The sequence below is a fragment of the Mobula hypostoma genome, chromosome 22 (genome assembly GCF_963921235.1).
Source record: "Mobula hypostoma chromosome 22, sMobHyp1.1, whole genome shotgun sequence".
Classification (NCBI taxonomy): Eukaryota; Metazoa; Chordata; class Chondrichthyes; order Myliobatiformes; family Myliobatidae; genus Mobula; species Mobula hypostoma.
Window position 1 is genome coordinate 8,190,478 of NC_086118.1, and position 22,044 is coordinate 8,212,521.

The 22,044-nt window shown below is 42.3% G+C and overlaps 1 protein-coding gene across 4 annotated transcripts in view; it reads left to right on the forward strand.

Moving 5' to 3' along the window:
- Positions 1-22,044, forward strand: part of spata20 (spermatogenesis associated 20) — a 479,531-nt gene that overhangs the window by 152,291 nt on the left and 305,196 nt on the right. For all 4 annotated transcript variants that reach the window (XM_063074197.1, XM_063074194.1, XM_063074196.1 and 1 more), the window contains exons 12-13: positions 13,065-13,233; positions 21,026-21,234. In XM_063074197.1, the coding sequence (XP_062930267.1) occupies positions 13,065-13,233; positions 21,026-21,234 (378 nt within the window). The remainder of the gene's footprint in view (positions 1-13,064; positions 13,234-21,025; positions 21,235-22,044) is intronic.

The following is a 22,044-nucleotide window of genomic DNA, read 5'->3' on the forward strand; positions in this document are numbered from 1 at the left end:
GCACTTGCCTCAGTGCTGAACTGGATCTGCGGCTGTAGCCTGCAGCCATTGGCACTTGCCTCAGTGCTGAACTGGATCTGCGGCTGTAGCCTGCAGCCATTGGCACTTGCCTCAGTGCTGAACTGGATCTGCGGCTGTAGCCTGCAGCCATTGGCACTTGCCTCAGTGCTGAACTGGATCTGCGGCTGTAGTCTGCAGCCATTGGCACTTGCCTCAGTGCTGAACTGGATCTGTGGCTGTAGCCTGCAGTCATTGGCACTTGCCTCAGTGCTGAACTGGATCTGCAGCAGTTGGGGCACCTGAACCAGAGCAGTACTTATCTGGCTCCATGGTTGTGGACTCACTTTCAGGGACTCTGCGGTTCATGTTCTTTGTATTATTAGTTTACTTTTTTATTGTTTACATGATTTGTTCTTTTTTCGTATATTGGATGTTTGACAGTCTTGTGAGAGGTGTTTTTCGTAGATTCTTTTGTGTTTCTTTGTTTTGTGGCTGCCTGCAAGAAGATGAATCTCAAGGTTGTATATGGTATACATAGTTTGATAATAAATGTGCTTTGAACTTTGCCCTTCTCCTTTTGATGGAGCTGTGTAGAGGTCTTGGTAAGTTGTGTGATAGATGGTAAACACTGCAGCCACGGTGTGGCATTGTGGAGAAAGACTGAGAAAATTATTGGACAGTGAGATAACCTTGTTTGACTGTTTTCACTGAAATTTGCTTTATTTTGACCCAGTTGTTTTTATCACGGCTTGCATGTCACTGAGGAACAAATGTCAATTGGAGACTCATTTCTATGAGAATGGAGCTAATTTTCAGGACGAATGGATAACACCATTGAACCAAGGTTATCAAAACCTTAATGGTAAAACTGCAGTATTTTGCCATTTGCATACACTTAGACAAGCACCACCATTGACTTGTTCTCAGAATGGATCTTAAACTCAGCATCAGCAAAGCAAAGGTCCTCTGCCAACCCGCCCCACTACAACATGTTGTTCCTGGACATTGAAGTTTTATGACAAGACTGTGGAAAGTATGGGCCACTTTCTATATCCTGGGAGCCATTTCTCACCACTACCTGTACCAGCACAATATTTGGTCATTTGAGGAAAAAAGGTGTCTGAAGATTAAGACATCAGTCCTGCCATAAAAGCAAAGGAGAAGGGCATACAACAATGCAAAAATTAGTATTAAGACAGGAAACTTTTAAAAACCTACAGAGAGCAACTAAATGAACCATTAGGATGGAAAAGATGAACATGAAAGCAAGCTGGCAAACAATATCAAAATGGATAGTAAATGCTCTTTCAAGTATGTAAAATAAAATAAAGATGAGAGTGGATATAGGACCACTAGAAAATGAGGCCAGAGAAATAATAACGGGGGACAACGAGATGGCAGATGAACAAAATGAGTATTTTGCATCAGTCTTTACTAAGGAAGACACTAGCAGTGTGCCGGATGTTGAAGGGAGTGAGGGAAGAGAAGTGAGTGCAGTTACTATTACAAGGGAGAAAATGCTCAAAAAGATGAAAGACTTAAGGGTACATAAGTCACTCATACCACATGAACTCCACTCTAGGGGTTCTGAAAGAGGTAGTGTTAAAGACTGTGGAGGCATTAGTAACAATCTTTCAAACGTCATTGGACTCTGACAAAGGTCAGAGGACTGGAAAATTGCAAATATCACTCCACTCTTTAAGAAAGGAGGAAGGCAGCAGAAAGGAAATTATAGACCGGTTGGATTGACCTCATTGGTTGGGAAGGTGTTGATGTCAATTGTTAAGGATGATGTTATGGAGTACTTGGTGACACAGGACAAGATAGGACAATGTCAGCATGGTTTCCTTAAGGGAAAATCTTGCCTGATGAACCTGTTGGAATTCTTTGAGGAAATTACAAGTAGGATAGATAAAGGGGATGTAGTAGATGTTGTATATTTGGACTTTCAGAAGGCCTTTGACAAGATGCCACACATGATGCTGCTTACCAAGTTAAAAGCCCATGGTGTTACAGGAATGTTACTGGCATGCTTAGAGCATTGGCTGATTGGTAGGAGGCAGCGAGTGGGAATAAAAGGATCCTTTTCTGTTGGCTGCCAGTGACTAGTGGTGCTTGGCAGGGGTTGGTGTTGGGACTGCTTTTTATGCTGTATATCAATGATTTAGATGATGGAATAGATGACTTTGTTGCCAAGTTTGCAGATGATATGAAGATTTGGTGGAGAGGCAGGTAGCGTTGAAGAAACAGGTCGGCTTCAGAAAGACCTAGACACAGGAGAATGGGCAAGAAAGTGGCAAATGAAATAGAATGTTGGAAAGTGCATGGTCATTCACTTTGGTAGAAGAAATTAATGCTCAGACTGTTTTCTAAATGGGCAGAAAATAAAAAAATTGAGATGCAAAGGGACTTGGGAATTCTTGTGCAGAACACCCTAAAGGTTGACTTGCAGGATAAGTCGGTGGAGAGGAAGGCAGATGCAGTGTTAGCATTCATTTCAAGAAGTCTAGAATAGAAGAGCAGGGATGTGATGCTGAGATTTTATAAGGCACTGGTGAGGTCTCACCTTGAGTATTGTGAACAGTTCTGGGCTCCTCAACTAAGAAAAGATGTGCTGGCGTTGGAGAGGGTTCAGAGGAGGTTCACAAGGATGATTCTGGGAATGAAAGGGATATCATATGAGGAACATTTGATAGCTCTGGGTCTGAACTCGCTGGAATTTAGAAGGATGAGGGGGGATCTCATTGAAACCTTTTGAATGCTGAAAGGCCTAGACAGAGTAGATGTCGAAAGGATGTTTCCCATGGCGGGGGAGTCTAGGACAGGAGGGCCCAGCCTCAGGATAGAGGGACATCCATTTAAAACAGAGATGCGGAGAAATTTCTTTAGCCAGAGGGTGGTGAATTTGTGGAATTTATTACCACAGTTGTTGGGTGTTTTTAAGTCTGAGCTTGATAGGTTCTTGATTGGACACGTCATCAAAGGTTACGGGGAGGCGACTTGGAGAGTGGGAAAAAAAGGATCAGCCATGATTGGTGGAGCAGACTCGATGGGCCAAATGGCCTAATTCTACTCCTATGTCTTCTGGTAATACTCATGGTCCAGTGACCAGTGATCCCTGCCTTCCTATATACTTCTAAGATTTCTACTGTCTACAGAAGGCATCTCAATGTGCTGGAGGAGAAAAGCTGTCTCTACAGAAACCTTCAAATGTACTGGATAAACAAAGGAATGTGAGTACTCTCTCTGAGGCAGACATTCCCAGCATGGAAGGCTTAGATATACTATGCTAGGCAGGTCACATTTTGCCAACCTCTGAACATCAGTAGCTTGTGAGCTTTGCCATCGGAAGAGATTATTCGGAGCTTGGAGGAAAGTATTCAAGTGCTGATGAAGTGATCTGTTTTGTCATGGATGATATTGAATTTCCGAACTTAATTCTGAATCTGTAATCAACCAAGCAAGTGGAGACTATTCCGTAGCATTCCTGATATACCCTGTAGATCGTTGGAAGTCTTTGGGGGATTCTTTGTTGTAGAATTCCAAGCCTCTGATCTGCTCTTTGCAGCCAGTCTTTTTATTACAACAGAAAATGCTGAAAACATTCAGTGGTCAGGCAACAATCCCTCTCATCTAATATCTTGAATGTAAGTTCCATGTTCGATAAGGGTCTGGAACTCAGTGATTTTGATGAAGGCAAACAAATAAATGACATTTAATGGTACTGTCATTTGTATCTTCCATCACTGCTGATGACGTGGGAAACTGGACAAAATGTAATTACGGAGCTGGGTAATTTATTCACATAGTTTGGCTGGACTTCCCAGTTTATATTTTTTAGGTTCTCACTGATTTCTCAGAAGAGGTAACATCACATCAGGGAAGTGTTGCGTTGTTTGCTTGATTTACTTGCTGTCCTGTTTCTGAATGGGGTGTGGCTGAGAGTCTTTTTGTCTGTTTCATATGTTGATCAACCTGAGCAATGATGAAATAGAAATTTGCTACATGATTGAGTGTTGGTTTTCATGGGTTTCATTATAAAAGAGATTCTGAGTTTGAAGTTACAGCATGACAATTTTAATCTGTACTTTGCTCAAGAAATATTAATGTTTCATTTTTGAATTTGGAAAATGCCATTGCTTTTACTGTCACAAAGTCACAATGAAATCTTTCAGAGGAGGCTTGTTTTATCTGCAGTAAATTATGGAATATTGTAAAATATTCATCTATATTTATCACTGCAGTCGATATTTTTAAATAAATTTATTTTTTTGTTTTTATAATTCATTTAAAAATATGTATACGTCTATTAGAATAGAGCTTGACTGTCGTTGCTCAAGATAGTGAGATTGTAGTGCTTTTCCAGTCTGTGCAAAAATGATATTTGCAACACATGTGGGATGGCTTAATTAAAAAAAATTAATAGCACTCCTTTTCCTCAGTCTTCAGTGTGGAAGACCCTAGCAGTGTGCGGTAGGTCCATGATTGTCAGGAGTAGGAGTGAGTGCCATTGCGATTACAAAGGAAAAAGTGATAGGCACTTTTCTATTCACTTGACTGCTCTATTTATCATAAATTATTATAAATTACTATGATTGCACATTGCACGTTTAGACGGAGACGTAACGTAAAGATTTTTATTCCTCATGTATGTGAAGGATGTAAGAGAAAAAGTCAATTCAATTCAATTCAAAACTCAAAGGCCTTAAGGTGGATAAGTCACCTGTACCAGATGGACTACATCCCAGAGTCCTGAGGGTGGAGGAATTGGTTATGATTTTTCAAGAATCAGAACACCCTAGTGGTGTTCCTCAGGGAGGAAGGCAAAAGGAAGGAAATTATAGGCCAGTTAGCCTAACCTCAGCAGTTGGGAAAATGTTGGAGTCTACTATTAGGGATGAGGTTTCAGATCTTGGAGACTAATGATAAAATAAGTCAAGGTCAGTATGATTTCTGTGAAGGGAAATCTTGTCTGCGAATCTGTTAGAGTTCTTTGAGAAAGTAACAGCAGAGTGAACAAAGGAGAGGCAGTGGATGTCATTTACTTGGATTTTCAGAAGGCATTTGATAAGGTGCCACACAAGATAAAATCTTGTGGTGTTACAGGAAAGATACTGGCATGGATAGAGGAATGGCTGACAGGCAGGAGGCAGTGAGTGGGAATAAAAGGGGCCTTTTCTGGTTGGCAGCCAGTGACTAGTGGTGTTCCTCAGTGGTCAGTATTGGGACCACTACTTTTCACATTGTTTGGCAGTGATTTAGATAATGGAATTGATGGCTTTGTGGCAAAATTTGCGGATGATACGAAGATAGATGTAGGGGTAGGTAGTGCTGAGGAAGCAATGTGATTGCAGCAGGATTTAGATCAATTGGAAGAATGGGTAAAAAAGTGGCAGATGGAATACAGTGTTGGGAAATGTATGATAATGCATTTTAGTAAAAGGAACAATAGTGCAGACTATTATCTAAATGGGAAGAAAATTCAAACATCAGAGGTGCAGAGGAACTTGGGAGTCTTTGTGCAATACTTCCAGAAGGTTATTTTACAGTTTGAGTTTGTGGTAATGAAGCTAAATGCAGTGTTGGCGTTTATTTCAAAGGAAATAGAATGTAAAAACAAGGAGATAATGCTGAGGCTTTAAAAAGCACTAGTCAAGCCACACTTGGAGTATTGCCAACAGTTTTGGGCCCTGTATCTCAGAAAAGATGTGTTGTCATTGGAGAGAGTCCAGAGGAGGTTCATGAGGATAATTCCAGGAATGAAAAGGTTAATATATGAGGAGTGTTGGCAGATTTGGGCCTGTACTCACTGGAATGTAGAAGAATGCTGGGGGATCTCATTGAAACCTACTGAATGTTGAAAGGACTAGATAGGGTGGATGTGGAGAGGATGTTTTCGATGGTGGGGGTATACAGAACGAGAGAGCACAGTCTCAGAATTGAAGGTGACCTTTTAGAGTAGAGGTATGGAGGGTTTTTTTTTAGCTAGGGAGTATTGAATCTGTGGAATGCCCTGCCACAGACTGAGGTGGAAGCCAAGTTCATGGGTATATTTAAGGCGGAAATTGATAATTTCCTGATTGGTTGGGGCATCAATGGATATAGTGAGAAGGCAGGTGTAGGGGGTTGAGTGGGATCTGGGATCAGCCACGATGGAATGGCAGAGCAGACTCAATGGGCTAAATGGCCTCATTTTGCTCCTAAGTCTTATGGTCTTACAAAAGTCTGTAACAATCCATACCACTCAAAGGTCATTGCAAGCCCGTTGTAACATTATTCGGCTGCACAACAACCCTCAGAAGAAGCTGATTTTCAGTCTTACTATCTTGACTAAGATGTTTTTGTATCTCCTACCAGATTTCAAGAGATTGAATAGATAGTGTCTGGGATGGGATGGGTCTTCAAAGATGTTACAAGTGCGCCTTAGGCATCAAGAGTTGTAGATTGTCTCCAGGTCTATGATGTGCTAAGCTGTCTTATCACTCCTTGGAGTGCTTTGTGAACTGGCTTGCTGCATCTAGAGTACCATATTATATGTCAGTATGCTCTCTATCGCAGGGGTCCCCAACCTTTTTTGCACCGCGGACCGGTTTAATATTGACAATATTCTTGCGGACCGGCCGACTGGGGGAGGTGTTCAAGTAGGGTTAAACTCACCTCAACATGTCTTTTACAGTTGGGGTTGCCAACTTCCTCACTCCCAAATAAGGGACAAAAGTAGCAGTCAAATACGGGACACTTGGGTTTACCCTGAGAAAGACTATGAAGCCTTGCGCGGGCACATCTGTGCGCATGCGCGTACATGACGTGTTTTTTTCCACAAATCGGTTTTGGCTTAATCTTCCCGACTATATTGTACATACATTATTTCTACTTTATATAGGCTGTGTCATATCATTCCTGCTTTTACTATATGTTAGTGTTATTTTAGGTTTTATGTATTACGTGGTATGATTTGGTAGGTTATTTTTTTGGGTCTGGGAATGCTCAAAAATTTTTCCCATATAAGTTAATGGTAATTGCTTCTTCGCTTTCCGCTATTTCGGCATGAAAGGTTTCATAGGAACGCTGTACCTTAGAGGGGGAAATACGGGACAAGGGCGATCCCGTATGGAGAAACCAATTTAGCCCAATATACGGGATGTCCCGGCAAATACGGGACAGTTCGCAACCCTATGATAGGGAATGAGGAAAGGTGCAGCTGACTCATGTCGTTTCCTTGCGGCCCGGTAGCACATGCTTTGTGGCCTGGTACCGGTCCACGGCCTGGTGGTTGGGGGTATCGCACATCAATGTAAGTTGGCCAGCAAAATTTTGGGCCTATTAACTCTCCTTAAGCACCTCAGGTAGTATAGTCGCTGTTGTGTCTTCCCTACTATCGAGGTTGTGTTGCGGGACCAAGAGAGCTCTTTGGTGATGATCATCCCCAAAAACTTGAAGCAAGACCCTTTCCACTAACGCACCATTTATGAATAGTGGGGATTATTCGGGACCTCTTGCCATCCTGAATCAATTATCATTTCTTTTGTCTTCATGTTGTTGAGTGATAAATTGTGGTTCCTGCTTCAATCGGATAGTTTCAGCACCTCCTGTCTATATGCAGATTCATTATTCTTTGTGATTAGGCCAATCACTGTTGTGTCATCTGTAAATTTGATGATTGAGTTTGTAGCATGAGCAGGAATGCAGACATAGGTGTAGAGAGAGTAGAGAAGTGGGCTCAGCACACACTCCTGCAGGGCGCCAATGTTCAGGGTTAGGGTGGTTGTTGTGCACTTGCCTAGTTTCACCATCTGGGTACGACTGGTGAGGAAGTCCAAGATCCAATTACAGGTTGATGTCCCAAGACCTAAATTGTGGAACTTGACAGTCAGCAGGTAGTATAGTGTTCAAGGCTGAGCTGTAATCAGTGAAAAGCATCCTGACATAGGTGTCTTTGTGCTACAGGTGTTCCAAGACAGTATGAAGGTCAATAGAAATGGCATTTTCAGTTGATTTATTTGCCTTGTAGGCAAACTTGTGCTGATCCAAGGTAGCGAGCATTGCATCCTTGATGTGGGACATGACCAATCTTTCCAAGCACTTATTCAATTTGGATCATAAATGCCTATGGGTTACTGGTGCCATCTTTATACAATGAAGTATAAAGTATAAGTATGGTTATCACTAACATTTAAGAAGGTCTTTGACAGCAGGGAGGATGGTAGTAGAATTCAGACTTCCAAACTGATCAATCTCACAGCAGAATGTAAATTAGCTTGTGGGAAAAATGTAAAGAGTGAGTATAGGCATTAGTCAGGTTGAGCATAATCTGCTCCAGTAGCACACTCCACTGGACATTTGTCATCTGCTGCCTATTTCAGCATTTTGTATTTAAATTTCATGTTTACAGAATCCATTGTATTTTGCTTGTTCTGAACTTGTCACATCCCCACTCAGTGGCATATTGTAAATTGCTGTATTAGGTGTAGGATGTTGTACTTATCCTCTCAAATTTAGTCCTATGGTGAATTTGTTGGCATCTCTTTCACGTGGCATTTACCTTTCAAATTTCCGTTGAACAAAAAACACTTTAGATTTTCTGCCAGTTCTGAGTCAGTATAATAACTTGTTATCAACTGAAACTCTCTGACTGGGCTGGTAATATAATTAAGTTTACTGTCTAAGCTGCCCATTGGTTTTCATTACTTGCAATTATTAAACACAAATTTATCCTAAGTAAAGCAAGCCAGTCTTGTGAATACTGTTTTGTTCATCTCACGTAGACTTACTTAACAGTTAATAGATGAAGGATAAATCTAATATAAACTGAAATCACTAGCACTACATTCCAACAGACAATCTTCCTTACAATCCCAACTTTAGAAAAGCTTTCCAACTGCATGCAGCAAATGTAACACTTTCTCGTTGAGACAGATTTTAATAAGTATGAATTTGCAGCTTGTTCTAGACGACTAACTAAAAGCCACAAATTCTTCAATCCTTTGTTTCTCTAGAGGCTGTGTGATTCACAACTCAGTAATGTTCTGACACCTCTACGGCTTTGTTGCTATTCTACTGTTGCAATCTCCTTTGTTGTAGCTTTGTCATAGTCAACACCCTTTTCTCTCTACATCCTGTTTTAACTCCTTGTACCCTTATGTAGTTGGTTTCCTTATTTATGACCGTAGGGAAAGTGGCCTTTCAGCCCATCTGGACCTGTTTTGGCTCCCAGATGTGTAATCCTTCACTCCCATTCCCTTTCCCTTTTGCCCTGCTGCTTTATTTTCTCTCAGGTGCCCCTTTTGGTAAATTTGCTGCCAGGTTGCATCTACATAAGGTGAAGTAATGAAATCGAGTGGGGGGAAGGAATTTAGGGTAAAGAGTTTCATGAAGAAAGCTCTAGAAACTGGGGCAGATTAACCTACTAGCACATCTTTGGGATGTGGGAGGAAACTGGGGCACCCAGAGAAAACCCATGCAGTCGCAGGGAGAAAGTATAAACTGCACCCTGATTGAATCTAGGTCACCAAACCAGAAACAAGAGAAAATCTGCAGATGCTGGAAATCTGAGCAACACACACAAAATGCTGGAGGAACTCAGCAGGCCAGGCAACATCTAAAAGTGCAGGTGATGTTTTGGCCTGAAACGTCAACAGTACTTTTTCCATAGATGCTGCCTGACCTGCTGAGTTCCTCCAGCATTTTGTGTGTGTTTGCTGGAGTTGTGAGGCTGCTTTGCCTTGCTGCCTTAAATTCATTCTCTAAGTTTATAAGCACCAGTTGTTGTACATTTTACTTCAATCAGTGATACGATTCCTTAATCCAGACTGTTGCTCTAATGCAGGAGTGAGGGAGTGCTTTAGAGTTGGAGCTGCTTTCTTTTGAATGAAACAACATTGAACTAAATTTCAGACACATTTTCAGGTGTTTATAAAAATCCCATTGCATCATTTAGAAGCAAAACAGGGACTGTTCTGCAATTCCTTAGATAATCTCATGTTTAACTGTGTAATCTAGTCATCAATCTCATCTCTGTTTATGGGAGACAGTTGATCACAGATTAGCTGCCACATTCATGTCGTCCTCCATAAGCTGCACATCCAAAGGACTACATAATTAACAATAAAGCCCTGTGGTTATGATCTGTGGTCATGAAGTGCACAACAGAAATGCACACCTTTTTTCAGTTAATTTGCTAATCAGCATATGATAACATCAGTTTTTAAAATATTGCTCAGTGTTTAAAAATTGCAAACAGAATATCCCTAACCTTTACATTGCAAATTTTAAGAGAGAAACTTTCTATTATATAGAGCAGGAATATGAAAATTAATCTTAAAAGATTAAGAGAAAATGGTATTGATAAAGTTAATCCAAGAGTGGATGTAGATCTTTGTACAAGAATGGTACATAGTTTATCCCTTGAGATTCAGAAGGAATGTTATTGACTTCAGGATATAAGAATTAGTAGCAACACAAAAAGGCCATTAATCAGATTATTAATGGATCATCCTATTTTCTACCATCTCAGCATATCATGCTATCCTATTTTAAATGTTTTGATTGGATTGTTGTACACAGATTTGAGGCTCCTCTATGGTCAGCATCCGGTCTCTGTCCAGCACTAGCATCAAAGTCACAGATGATTTGCTTTCAGCTGGTGTGAGCACCTTCTCAATATGACTGCAGTGATCACTGATGTTGGCCACAGCATCCTCAACTTTTGTTTTTCCTGCGTTGTCCTGCCATACGGGTCTGTCCTCAACTGGACAACTTCCCATCTAGCCAGACGTAATTGGAATAACATGTGCTAGCTTTTCATCTTTTCCCTGGAGCCACTCCCTACCTCCATCACTCTGCAAATATTACTTCTGGCTTCCTCCAAAATTTTATGTACCATACATGCTATCTACGTATGACATTATCAAACAACACTACATCAGGCTCCATAGGTCGTTAATGACATTCATCAGCTCCCTCCACTTCGCCAGTATTTTTAAATGTCATACTGCTTATCTGACATTCTCTGCTGCAGAGCAGGATTTCCTTTCCAATTAATATTTGGAAGAGCAAAACCAAAGCCTTCAATCCTTGCGCCCACTCAAACCCCATCCTGAGCTGTAGCTGAGGCTCCTGGAGACTAGGGTGATGGATTAACAAGAATCTGCTTTTATTACTGCTCTTGGTAAGTTTGCGATAGAGTAAAGATTCATGGGTTAGGGGCCTGTAAATAGGGGAAATATCATAATGGAGTATGGACGTAGGGAATGCTGAGAAAGATTTGATGTTAAATGAGTTCAAATGGAGATGGGCAGAAAGAAGCAGAGCCACAGGTTCACTCAGCAGAGCGGGAGTCCATTCAGTTCATTGTGATTCTTTCTGGACTTCCTGTGTCCGATTAGTTTCCCCCTTCTGCTCTTGTCCCTCAACTTTGCATGTTTTCCTTTTCTCAGAGAGGTATCCATTTCTGATTGGAAAGATGCTGTTGAATCAGGTGATTATCATTCAAAACCGCGATGATGGATTTTGGACCATAGTCACCAGAAAAAAACTGCTGTCCTCTTTTCCTTTCTGGTTCTTTTGCCAATTACAATATCTTCTGATGAGCTATCCTCTGGCAGAGAAAGCCATTGGAAAATATTTACTTGGAAAATCACCTTGATAATTTTACACATCTGTTATAAAATCTTCCCTTAACTTCCTTATTGGGAAGGAGAACAGTTCTAAGTTCCACGTGGTTTCCTGTAATTGACTGTTTAACCATGCCTCATTATAGAGTCTTAGAAAAGTACAGCACAGAAACAGGCCATTTGGCCCATCTAGTCCATGCCGAAACCATTTAAACTGCCTACTCACATCTACCTGCACCGAGACCATAGCTCTCCATGCTCATACTATCCATGTACTTATCCAAAATTCAGCTAAATGTTGAAAATGAGCTCTCATGCACTACTAGTGCTGGCAGCTCATTTTATGCTCTCTGCCCTCTGAGTGAAGAAGTTTCTCCTGATGTTCCCCTTAAACCTTTCACCTTTCACCCTTAATCCATGACCCTTGGTTGTAGTCCCATCAACCTCAGTAGAAAAAGCCTGCTTGTATTTACCCTATCTATACTCCTTATACCTCTATCAAATCTCCTTTCAAGCTTCTGCATTCCAAGGAATGAAGTCCTAACCTATTCAGTCCTTATAACTCAGGTCCTCCAGACCCAGCACTATCCTTGTAAATTTCTCTGTACTCTTTCAACCTTATTTACATCTTTCCTGTAGGTAGGTGACCAAAACTGCACACAATACGCCAAATCTAGTCTCACCAGAGTCTTATACAACTTCAACATAACAACCCATCTCCTTTACTCAATACTTTGATTTATGAAGACCAATGTGCCAAAAGTTTTCTTTGTGACCCTATCTACCTGTGATGCGACTTTCAACAAATTATGGACTGGTATTCCCAAATCCCTTTGTTCTACCACACTCTTCAGAGCCCTATCCTTCTTTGTGTAAGACCTGCCCTGGTTGGTTCTACCGAAGTGCAACACCTCACACTTGTCTGCATTAAATTTCATCCGTTATTTTTCTGCCCATTTTTCCGCCCATTTTTCCAGCTGATCAAGATCCCTATGCAAGCCATGATAGCCTTCCTTGCTGTCTACTACACCCCCGCTCTTGGTGTCATCTGCAATTTTGCTGATCCAGTTAACCACATTATTATCCAGATCATTGATATAGATGACAAACAACAATGGACCCAGCACCGATCCCTGCGGCACTCCACTAGTCACAGGCCTCCAGTCAGAGAGGCAACCAGGTACTACCACTCTCTGGCTTCCCCCACAAAGCCAATGTCTTATCCAATTTAAACCTTATCTTGAATGCCAAGCAACTGAACCTTCTTGACCAACCCCCCTTGTCAATTGTTTTGCTAAAGTCCATGTAGACAACATCTACTGCCTTGCCTTCATCCACTTTCCTGGTAACTTCCTTTATCTCAAGTCATAGAACCTTACAGCACAGAGATACTCGGTATAACAAGTCCATGCTTAATTTTCAACCCACTGATTTTCATTATCTCATACAAAGGTCTCATGATCTCTGGATTTACTCGTGCTGGTGCAGTTCTGGGGGAGGAAGCTTACATTCGACGTGCAGCACAGGCTGCTGCCTTCCTGAGGGAACACATGTTGGATCAGAACAGTGGACAGCTCCTACGCAGCTGTTACCGTGGAAGTGTCGGTGTTGTGGAGCATGGGTGAGTAACCATCAAAAGGAAAGAGGCTGACCTCTTTGCACATCCTTTTCAATAATAGGTATCGCTTGTGGATGGAACATAATCTTGAATGGGGCTTTCCTTCCCTCATTTCCATAGCTCTACATGTGAACCCTTAAGGCATTTGCTGTTGGAAGATGAAAACAAAGACGTTGACCAGATGCCACCAGTATGTTGGTGAGAGTATCTGGTGATAGTTGACTCAGTGCACTAAGAATTGCAAAAAGCAGCATTAATAAAAATGAGAAACCTTGCATATTACACCTTGCCATATCCCTCTTCAGGCATTAGGCTATAAATGTTTATATGGCAAGATCAACATTTATTGAACTTAATAGTTGTGGTTATACAGTTGTGAGCCATGGAGATATGAGCACAAATACCACCAATGCAGAAGGGCAATTTAAGTTTGGTTAAATAATATGAGCTGCTTCAGTAATACTTGGTGTCAGTAGTGTCAATAGAGTCGCAATAACAAAAATCTCAAGTCATGTTTATTGTTATTTGCACCATTGCAGTGAGCTGCAAGTACTGTACTTCATTGTACTTGTGCAAACAACAATAAATGCACAATATGCAACAAGGTCACAGGGAGCGTATACACCACTGTGCCAGTGTCTTCGAGACACACACACACACACACACCCCCCCTATACAGTACTACCCAAATGTCTTGGGCACGTACTGTATATATAGCTAAGGTGCCTAAGACATTTGCACAGTATCAATTTTAGGTTATACTGTACTGTACTGCTGCTGCAGAAAAAACAATTTTCTTGACATATGTGAATGATGATAAAACTGATTCTGATATGGGTCTGTGTTGTTGACTGAGAGTGGGAGGGGGGTAGGGAGAGGGGAATCATGGTTGGGAAAAGGGGAAGGGAGTGGGAAGCACCAGAGGGATATTCTGTAATGATCAATAAACCAATTGTTTGGAATCAAATGACCTTGCCAGTGTCTCAGGGCTGGGTCTGCCTGCACATGTGCCACCTCCACCCCTGGCATTCCTCCTATATATATGTGCCTGAGACTTTTGCACAGCAGAGTAGGTTCAGACAACACAAATTATAAAAATGAAAAGAGAAAATAATTGTGTGTAACAGAAAACATTTGTGACATTAATGCAAATACAAGGAAATCTGCAGATGCTGGAAATTCAGGCAACACACACAAAATACTGGTGTAACAGAGCAGGCCAGGCAGCAACTATAGGAAGAGGTACAGTGGACGTTTTGGGCTGAGACCCTTTGTCACGACTTCCATAGCCCTCATTTTTCTCAGCTCCATGTACCTGTTCAGGAGTCTCTTAAAAGACCCTATCATATCCGCCTCCACCACCGTCACGGACAGCCCATTCCACACACTCACCATTCTCTGCATAAAAAACTTACCCCTGACATCTCCTCCGTACCTACTTCCAAGCACCTTAAATCTGTGCCCTCTCGTGCTAGCCATTTCAGCCCTGGGAAAAATCTTCTGACTATCCACATAATCAATGCCTCTCATCATCTTATACACCTCTATCAGGTCACATCTCATCCTCTGTCGCTCCAAGGAAAAAAGGCCAAGTTCACTCTACCTATTCTCATAAGGCACGCTCCCCAATCCAGGAAACATCTTTGTAAATCCCCTCTGCACCCTTTCTATGGTTTCCACATCCTTCCTGTAATGAGGTGACCAGAACTGAGCACAGTACTCCAAGTGGGGTCTGACCAGGGTCTTATATAGCTGCAATGTTAACTCTCTGCTCCTAAACTCAATCCCATGTTTGATGAAGGCCAATTCACTGTATGCCTTCTTAACCACAGAGTCAACCTGCGTAGCAGCTTTGAGTGTCCTATGGACTCGGACCCCAAGTTCCCTCTGATCCTCCACACTGCCAAGAGTCTTACTATTAATACTATATTCTGCCAAAACGAACCACCTCACACTTATCTGGGTTGAAATCCATCTGCCACTTCTCAGCCCAGTTTTGCATCCTATCAATGTCCCGCTGTAACCTCTGACAGCTCTCCACACTATCCACAGCACCCCCAACCTTTGTGTAATCAGCAAATTTACTAACCCATCCCTCCACTTTCTCATCCAGGTCATTTATAAAAATCACGAAGAGTAGGGGTCCCAGAACAGATCCCTGAGGCACACCATTGGTCACCGACCTCCATGCAGAATATGACTTGTCTACAATCACTCTTTGACTTCAGTGGGCAAGCCAGTTCTGGATCCACAAAGCAATGTCCCATTGGATCCCATGCCTCCTTACTTTCTCAATAAACCTTGCATGGCTTACCTTGTCAAATGCCTTGCTGAAATTTATATACACTACATCTATTGCTCTACCTTCATCAATGTGTTTAGTCACATACTCAAAAAATGCAATCAGGCTCGTAAGGCACAACCTGCCTTTGACAAAGCCATACTGACTATTCCTAGTCATACTATGCCTCTCCAAATGTTCATAAATCCTGCCTGTCAGGATCTTCTCCATCAACTTACCAACCACTGAAGTGAGACACACTGGTTTATAATTTCCTGGGCTATCTCTACTCCCTTTCTTGAATAATGGAACAACAACCGCAACCCTCCAATCCTCCAGGACCTCTCCTGTCCCCATTGATGATGCAAAGATCATCGCCAGAGGCTCAGGGCACAGGAGTACATTCAGCCAGAGACTCATTCCACCGAGATGCAACACAGAGCATCATAGGAGGTCATTCCTGCCTGTGGCCATCAAACTTTACAACTCCTCCCTTGGAGGGTCAGACACCCTGAGCCAATAGGCTGGTCCTGGACTTATTTCCTGGCATAAAATTTGCATATTACTATTTAACTATTTATGGTTTTATTACTATTTAATTATTTATGGTGCAACTGTAACAAAAACCAATTTCCCCCGGGATCAATAAAGTATGACTATGACAATGGCTATGACTAGTAATCTCCTCCCTTGCCCCCCACAGTAGCCTGGGGTACATCTCGTCCAGTCCCAGTGACTTATCCAACTTGATGCTTTCCAAGAGCTCCAGCATATCCTCTTCCTTAATATCTGCTTGCTTGTCTCTATCATTACCTAGTTTTTGAACTTTTCGTAAGCTCTTCTTTTCTTCTTGACTAGATTTACAACAGGTGTACACCACGTTTCCTGTACCCTACCATCCTTTCCCTGTCTCATTAGAACGTACCTCTGCAGAATACCATGCAAATATCATAGAACACAGCACATAGAACAGTACAGTACAGTACAAGCTCTTCGGCCTACAATGTTGTACTTAAATCCTACCTCCCTTAAATTCCTCCATATACCTGAACGTTTGCCACGTTTCTTCCGTACATTTCCCTGAGAACATCTGTTCCCAATTAATGCTTCCAAGTTCCTGCCTGATAGCCTCATATTTCCCCTTACTCCAATTAAACGCTTTCCTAACTTGTCTGTTCCTATCCCTCTCCAGTGCTAAAGTAAAGGAGATAGAATTGTGATCACTATCTCTAAGATGCTCTCCCACTGAGAGATCTGACACCTGACCAGGTTCATTTCCCAATACCAAATCAAGTACAGCCTCTCCTCTTGTAGGCTTATCTACATATTGTGTCAAGAAACCTTCCTGAACACAGCTAACAAACTCCACCCCATCTAAACCCCTCCCTCTAGGGACATGCCAATTAATATTTGGGAAATTAAAATCTCCCATCACGACTACCCTGTTATTATTACACCCTTTCAGAATCTGTCTTGCTATCTGCTCGTTGATGTCCCTATTACTGTTAGGTGGTCTATAAAAAAAAAACTCAGTAGCGTTATTGACCCCTTCCTGTTCTTAACTTCCACCCACAGAGACTTCGTAGACAATCCCTCCATGTCTTCCTCCTTTTTTTGCAGCCTTGGCACTATCTCTGATCAACAGTGTCATGCCCCCACCTCTTTTGCCTCCCTCCCTGTCCTTTCTGAAACACCTAAAGCCTGGCACTGGAAGTAACCATTCCTGCCCCTGAGCCACCAAAGTCTCTGAATTTGGCAACAACATCATCGCTCCAAGTATTGATCCACGCTGTAAGCTCATCCGCTTTGTTCATAATACTCCTTGCATTAAAATAGACACATCTCGATCCATTGGTCTGAGCGCGTTCCTTCTCGATCATCTGCCTATCCTCCCTCACTCACTCTCCAAGCTTTCTCTATTTGTGAGTCAACCATCTCTTCCTCTGTTTCTTCAGTTTGGTTCCCACCCCGCCCCCCCCCCAGAAATCCTAGTTTAAACTCTCCCCAATAGCCTTAGCAAACGCTCTCTGCCAGGCTTTTGGTCCCCCTGGGATTCAAGTGCAACCTGTCCTTTTTGTACAGGTCACTCCTGCCCCAACAGAGGTCCCAATGATCCAAAAATCTGAATCCCTGCCCCCTGCTCCAATCCCTCAGCCACGTATTTATCCTCCACCTCACTGTATTCCTATACTCACTGTTGTGGCACAGGCAGTAATCCCGAGATTACCACCTTTGTAGTTCTGCTTCTCAACTTCCTTCCTAACTCCCTGTAGTCTGCTTTCAGGACCTCCCCCCTTTTCCTGCCTATGTCGTTGGTACCAATATGTACCACGACCTCTGGCTGTTCTCCTTCCCACTTCAGGATATTGTGGACACGATCAGAAACATCCCGGACCCTGGCACCTGGGAGGCAAACTACCATCCATGCTTCTTTCCTGCATCCACAGAATCGCCTGTCTGACCCCCTAACTATAGACTCCCCTATCACTGCTGCCATCTTTTTCCTTTCCCTACCCATCTGAGCCACAGGGCCAAACTCTGTGCCAGAGGTGCAGCCACTGTTGCTTCCCCCAGGTAGGCCGTCCCCCCAACAGTACTCAAACAGGAGTACTTATTGTCAAGGGGTACAGCCACAGGGGTGCTCTCTAGCATCTGACTCCTGCCCTTCTCTCTCCTGACTGTTAACCACTTATCTGTCCCCAAGGCTCTGGTGTGACTACCTGCCTATAGCTCCTATCTATCACCTCCTCACTCTCCCTGACCAGACGAAGGTCATCGAGCTGCATCTCTAGTTCCCTAACCCAGACCCTAAGGAGCTGAAGCTCAACGCTCCTGGTGCAGATGTGGCTGTCTGGGAGGCTGGGAGTCCCCTGGACTTCCCACATCTGACACCGAGCACAGAGCACTGGCCTCACACACATGCTTCCTGTCTGTATTCTACACAGGCAACCTACCTCGCCTTGACTCTTTATTGCCTAAGCTCCGTTGAGCTAAAGCCTTCCTACTCTGTCTCCCTCTACGTTGTCACCAGCTCTATAAAGCTGTCTCCTTTTAAACTCTTCTCGCTGTTCTCATTGGCTGACGTCAACGTGCTTGCGCAGTTGTGCCTCGATCAAACCGCTGAAGAAATAACTATCTCCTTTTAAACTCTTCTCGCTGTTCTCATTGGCTGACGCCCACTTGCTTGCGTATTCGTGCCTCAATCAAGCTGCTGAAGAAATAGCCCTCAAAATGGATTCACTTAACTGGTTTCACTTAAATGGTTTAATGAGTCAGGTTACTTAGAAATACAATAAGATAAAAACCAGATGAGCCACAAGGCATTACAAAAACACACTCAGCTCAGGTTACCTTAAAGGTCACGCCAAACACAGCTAACTTGGAGGAGTAGTTCTAGTGTAGTGATATGCATAAAATCTTACTCAGCTAACATTCCGAATTTCTTCATCATGATCTATAAACAGAAAATGCTAGAGGTCGGTAGCTTAGGCAGCATCTCTGGAGAGAGAAACAGAGCTAATGTTTCAGTTTGGTGACCTTTCATCAGAGCCCACACATTCTCTGTGGCAAGCTGTTCTGATGAAAGATTGTGGACCTGAAAAATGGGCTGTTTCTTCACCACGAATGTCATCTGACCTACTGTGATCTTATTGTCTTCCCAGCATTTTCTGTTTTTATTTCAGATTGCCACTTTCTGTGGCTTTGCTTCTTCATTGTGATGATTTGGTATGTCCTACCAGTTAGAAGACAGGACCACAAGAGGTGGGAGCACAGTGATATATGCCTTCATCATTGGTTCTGTGGCTCTTGATATTAGGAAGGCATAAGCACCTCCCTTTCTCCAGTGATGAATCAATACTCACGTTAACAGCTCTTGGAAGGAATATTGAGAATAGAAAGAGCACAGAATATGCTATAGATAGTGGATTTTAATACCCAACCCCATCAGTGGCTTGGTAATACTATCACTGGCTGAGCTTGGAGGACAGGCTGGGCTTGTTGCAGGTGGTATGAAACAGAAGCTAAATGCATATTTTGAATTTGTCTTCAGGGAGGAAAGCACAGAAATCTATGAGAAAGATTATGGAAAAACAGATTTCAGTTGGTTGAGGAAGTGAATATTAACCACTATCTAATAAAAAAAAAAGAGTCCGTTGGGGAAATTGGGGAGACTGGAAGGTGACCAAGTAACCTGCACTTTAGGGTGTAGCAAAGGATGGAATGGAAGTTGGATGTAATAGTTCAAAATTCCGCATTTTCTCGAACTGTGTTCACAGATTGATAGGTAAAAAAAAATATATATAACCCGACATTTAGGGAAGGAAGGAGACAGAAAATAGGGAACTGTAGACTGTTACACCTTATGTCAGTAGCAGAAAAAGTGATGGAATCTATTATTAGAGAAATGGTAACAAGGCACTTAGGTAATCAGACTGGATCAATATGGATTTGTGAAAGGGAAATAATGTTAGATTTAAAAAATATGTAACCAACAGTTGTGGGGACATCAATGGATATAGAATATTAGGACTTCCAGCAGGCTTTCAATGAGGTGACACAGAATAGGTTACTAAATAAAATCAGAACTTGTAGGATTTAAGGTCATATACAGGGATGGATTAAAGATTAGTTGATGGTCATAAAACATGCACCATTTTATGGCTGGAATCTTGTAATCAGCGTGGTTCAGTAGCAACCTTGTTTGGAATTAATCACGTAATGATGCAGCATTGCTGTAATAGCAGTGTTAGACCCTGTGCCACAACCTCACAAAGTTGAATGTACCCTCTTCTGTTCAGAATCAGGTTTAATATTACTGACATATGTTGTTGTTCAGCAGCAGTACATTGCAAGGATCTTTAATATATATATATGAAATTAATTAGTAATGCAGAAAGAGAGTGAAAGTGAAGTGGGCTAGTGTAAAGGGGTTCATTGTCCATTCAGAAATCTGATGGAGCTGAGACAAAGATGTTCCGAAAACCTTCAGGTTCCTGTACCACCTCCTTGATGGTAACAATGAGAAGAGGGCCTGTTTGAAGGGTCAGTGCAACTTGAAACCATATGAATGACAGCATTATGCCTTCTTGGGTGTGGCTATAGACAGCAAGACTGGTAATTATTGCATATTGCTGAATACTTTAGAAGCGAGTTATGATGGTGATGAAGCCTTATCTTCGGTTGTTGCATTTTAGTGCAGAAGGTCACATCCAGAGTGTCTTTAGATAGAGAAATCCTGAATTTTACCTCTGGTGATGAAGGAATAATGGTATATGTCTAGATCTGAGTGCAGCATAACTTGGAACCCCTATTCACTTGTTGTCCTGCTCATCCTAGGTAGCAGTGGTTATTTGTGTTGAGTACTTGCCAAAAAAAACTGCTACAGAATCAGGAGAGATGAGTTCTAAAGTGTTACAGGAAGTCTGTCTCTGGAGTGTGGGATACAAGCCACTGAAAAGGTAACTAATACAGTGATTGTGCACTTGATAGTTACCAATTCTGATCATCTTTCAGAGCCAATCCCATCAGTGGGTTTCTGGATGACTACGCGTTTGTTATTCGGGGCCTGATAGACCTGTATGAGGCTTCCTTTGAGCACCAGTGGTTAGAGTGGGCCTTGAGGCTTCAGCAGAAGCAGGATGAACTGTTTTGGGATGCCAAGGAATTTGGTTACTTCACGGATGATGCCCATGATACATCGGTGCTAATTCGCCTGAAGGAAGGTGAGTTTTCCCTCAACAAATTCTTTATCCCTCTTATATCTGATGGGACGTGTTGCTTCTATGCATTGTTGCTACACCGAGCTTGTAAAGTGGAAAAAGTGGAGATTTCAGTGAAAGGTAGGCATTCTAACTTGTTTATTAAGTAACAAAATTGTACTAGTTTTGATGCGTTTGTTTGTTTTTATGTGTAACAATATGGATCAATAGTAGTTTCCTTGATTTAACTTTAATTCAGGCCGGTTAAATTCGTCCTCCATCCACCAAAAGTAGAAGTTCCCAATGGCCAAACATTTTAATTCTGATTCCCATTCCCGTTCTGATATGTTGGTCAGTGGCCTCCTCTTCTGCCAAAATGAAGCCACCCTCAGGATGGAGGAGAAACACCTTATATTCTGTCTGGATAGCCTCCAACCTGATAAATATTGATTTCTCCTTCTGGTAAAAGAAACACTTCCCCATCCCCCCTTTCTTCTATTCCCCACTCTGGCCTCTTACCTCTTCTAACCTGCCTATCCCCTCTCCCTGGGTCCCCTCCTCCTTCCCTTTCTCCTATGATCCATTCTCCTCTCCTGTCAGATTCCTCCTTTTTCAGCCCTTTATCTTTTCAACCCTCCTGGATTCACCTATCACCTTTTAGCTAACGTCTTTCCCTTCCCCCTACATTTTTATTCTGGTGTCTTCTCCTTTCCTTTTCAGTGCTGAAGAAGGGTTTCAGTCCAAAATGCAACTGTTTATTCATCTCCATAGATACTGCCTGACCCAACGAGTTCCTCCAGCATTTTGTGTGTGTTGCTTTGGTTAAGTTCAGAT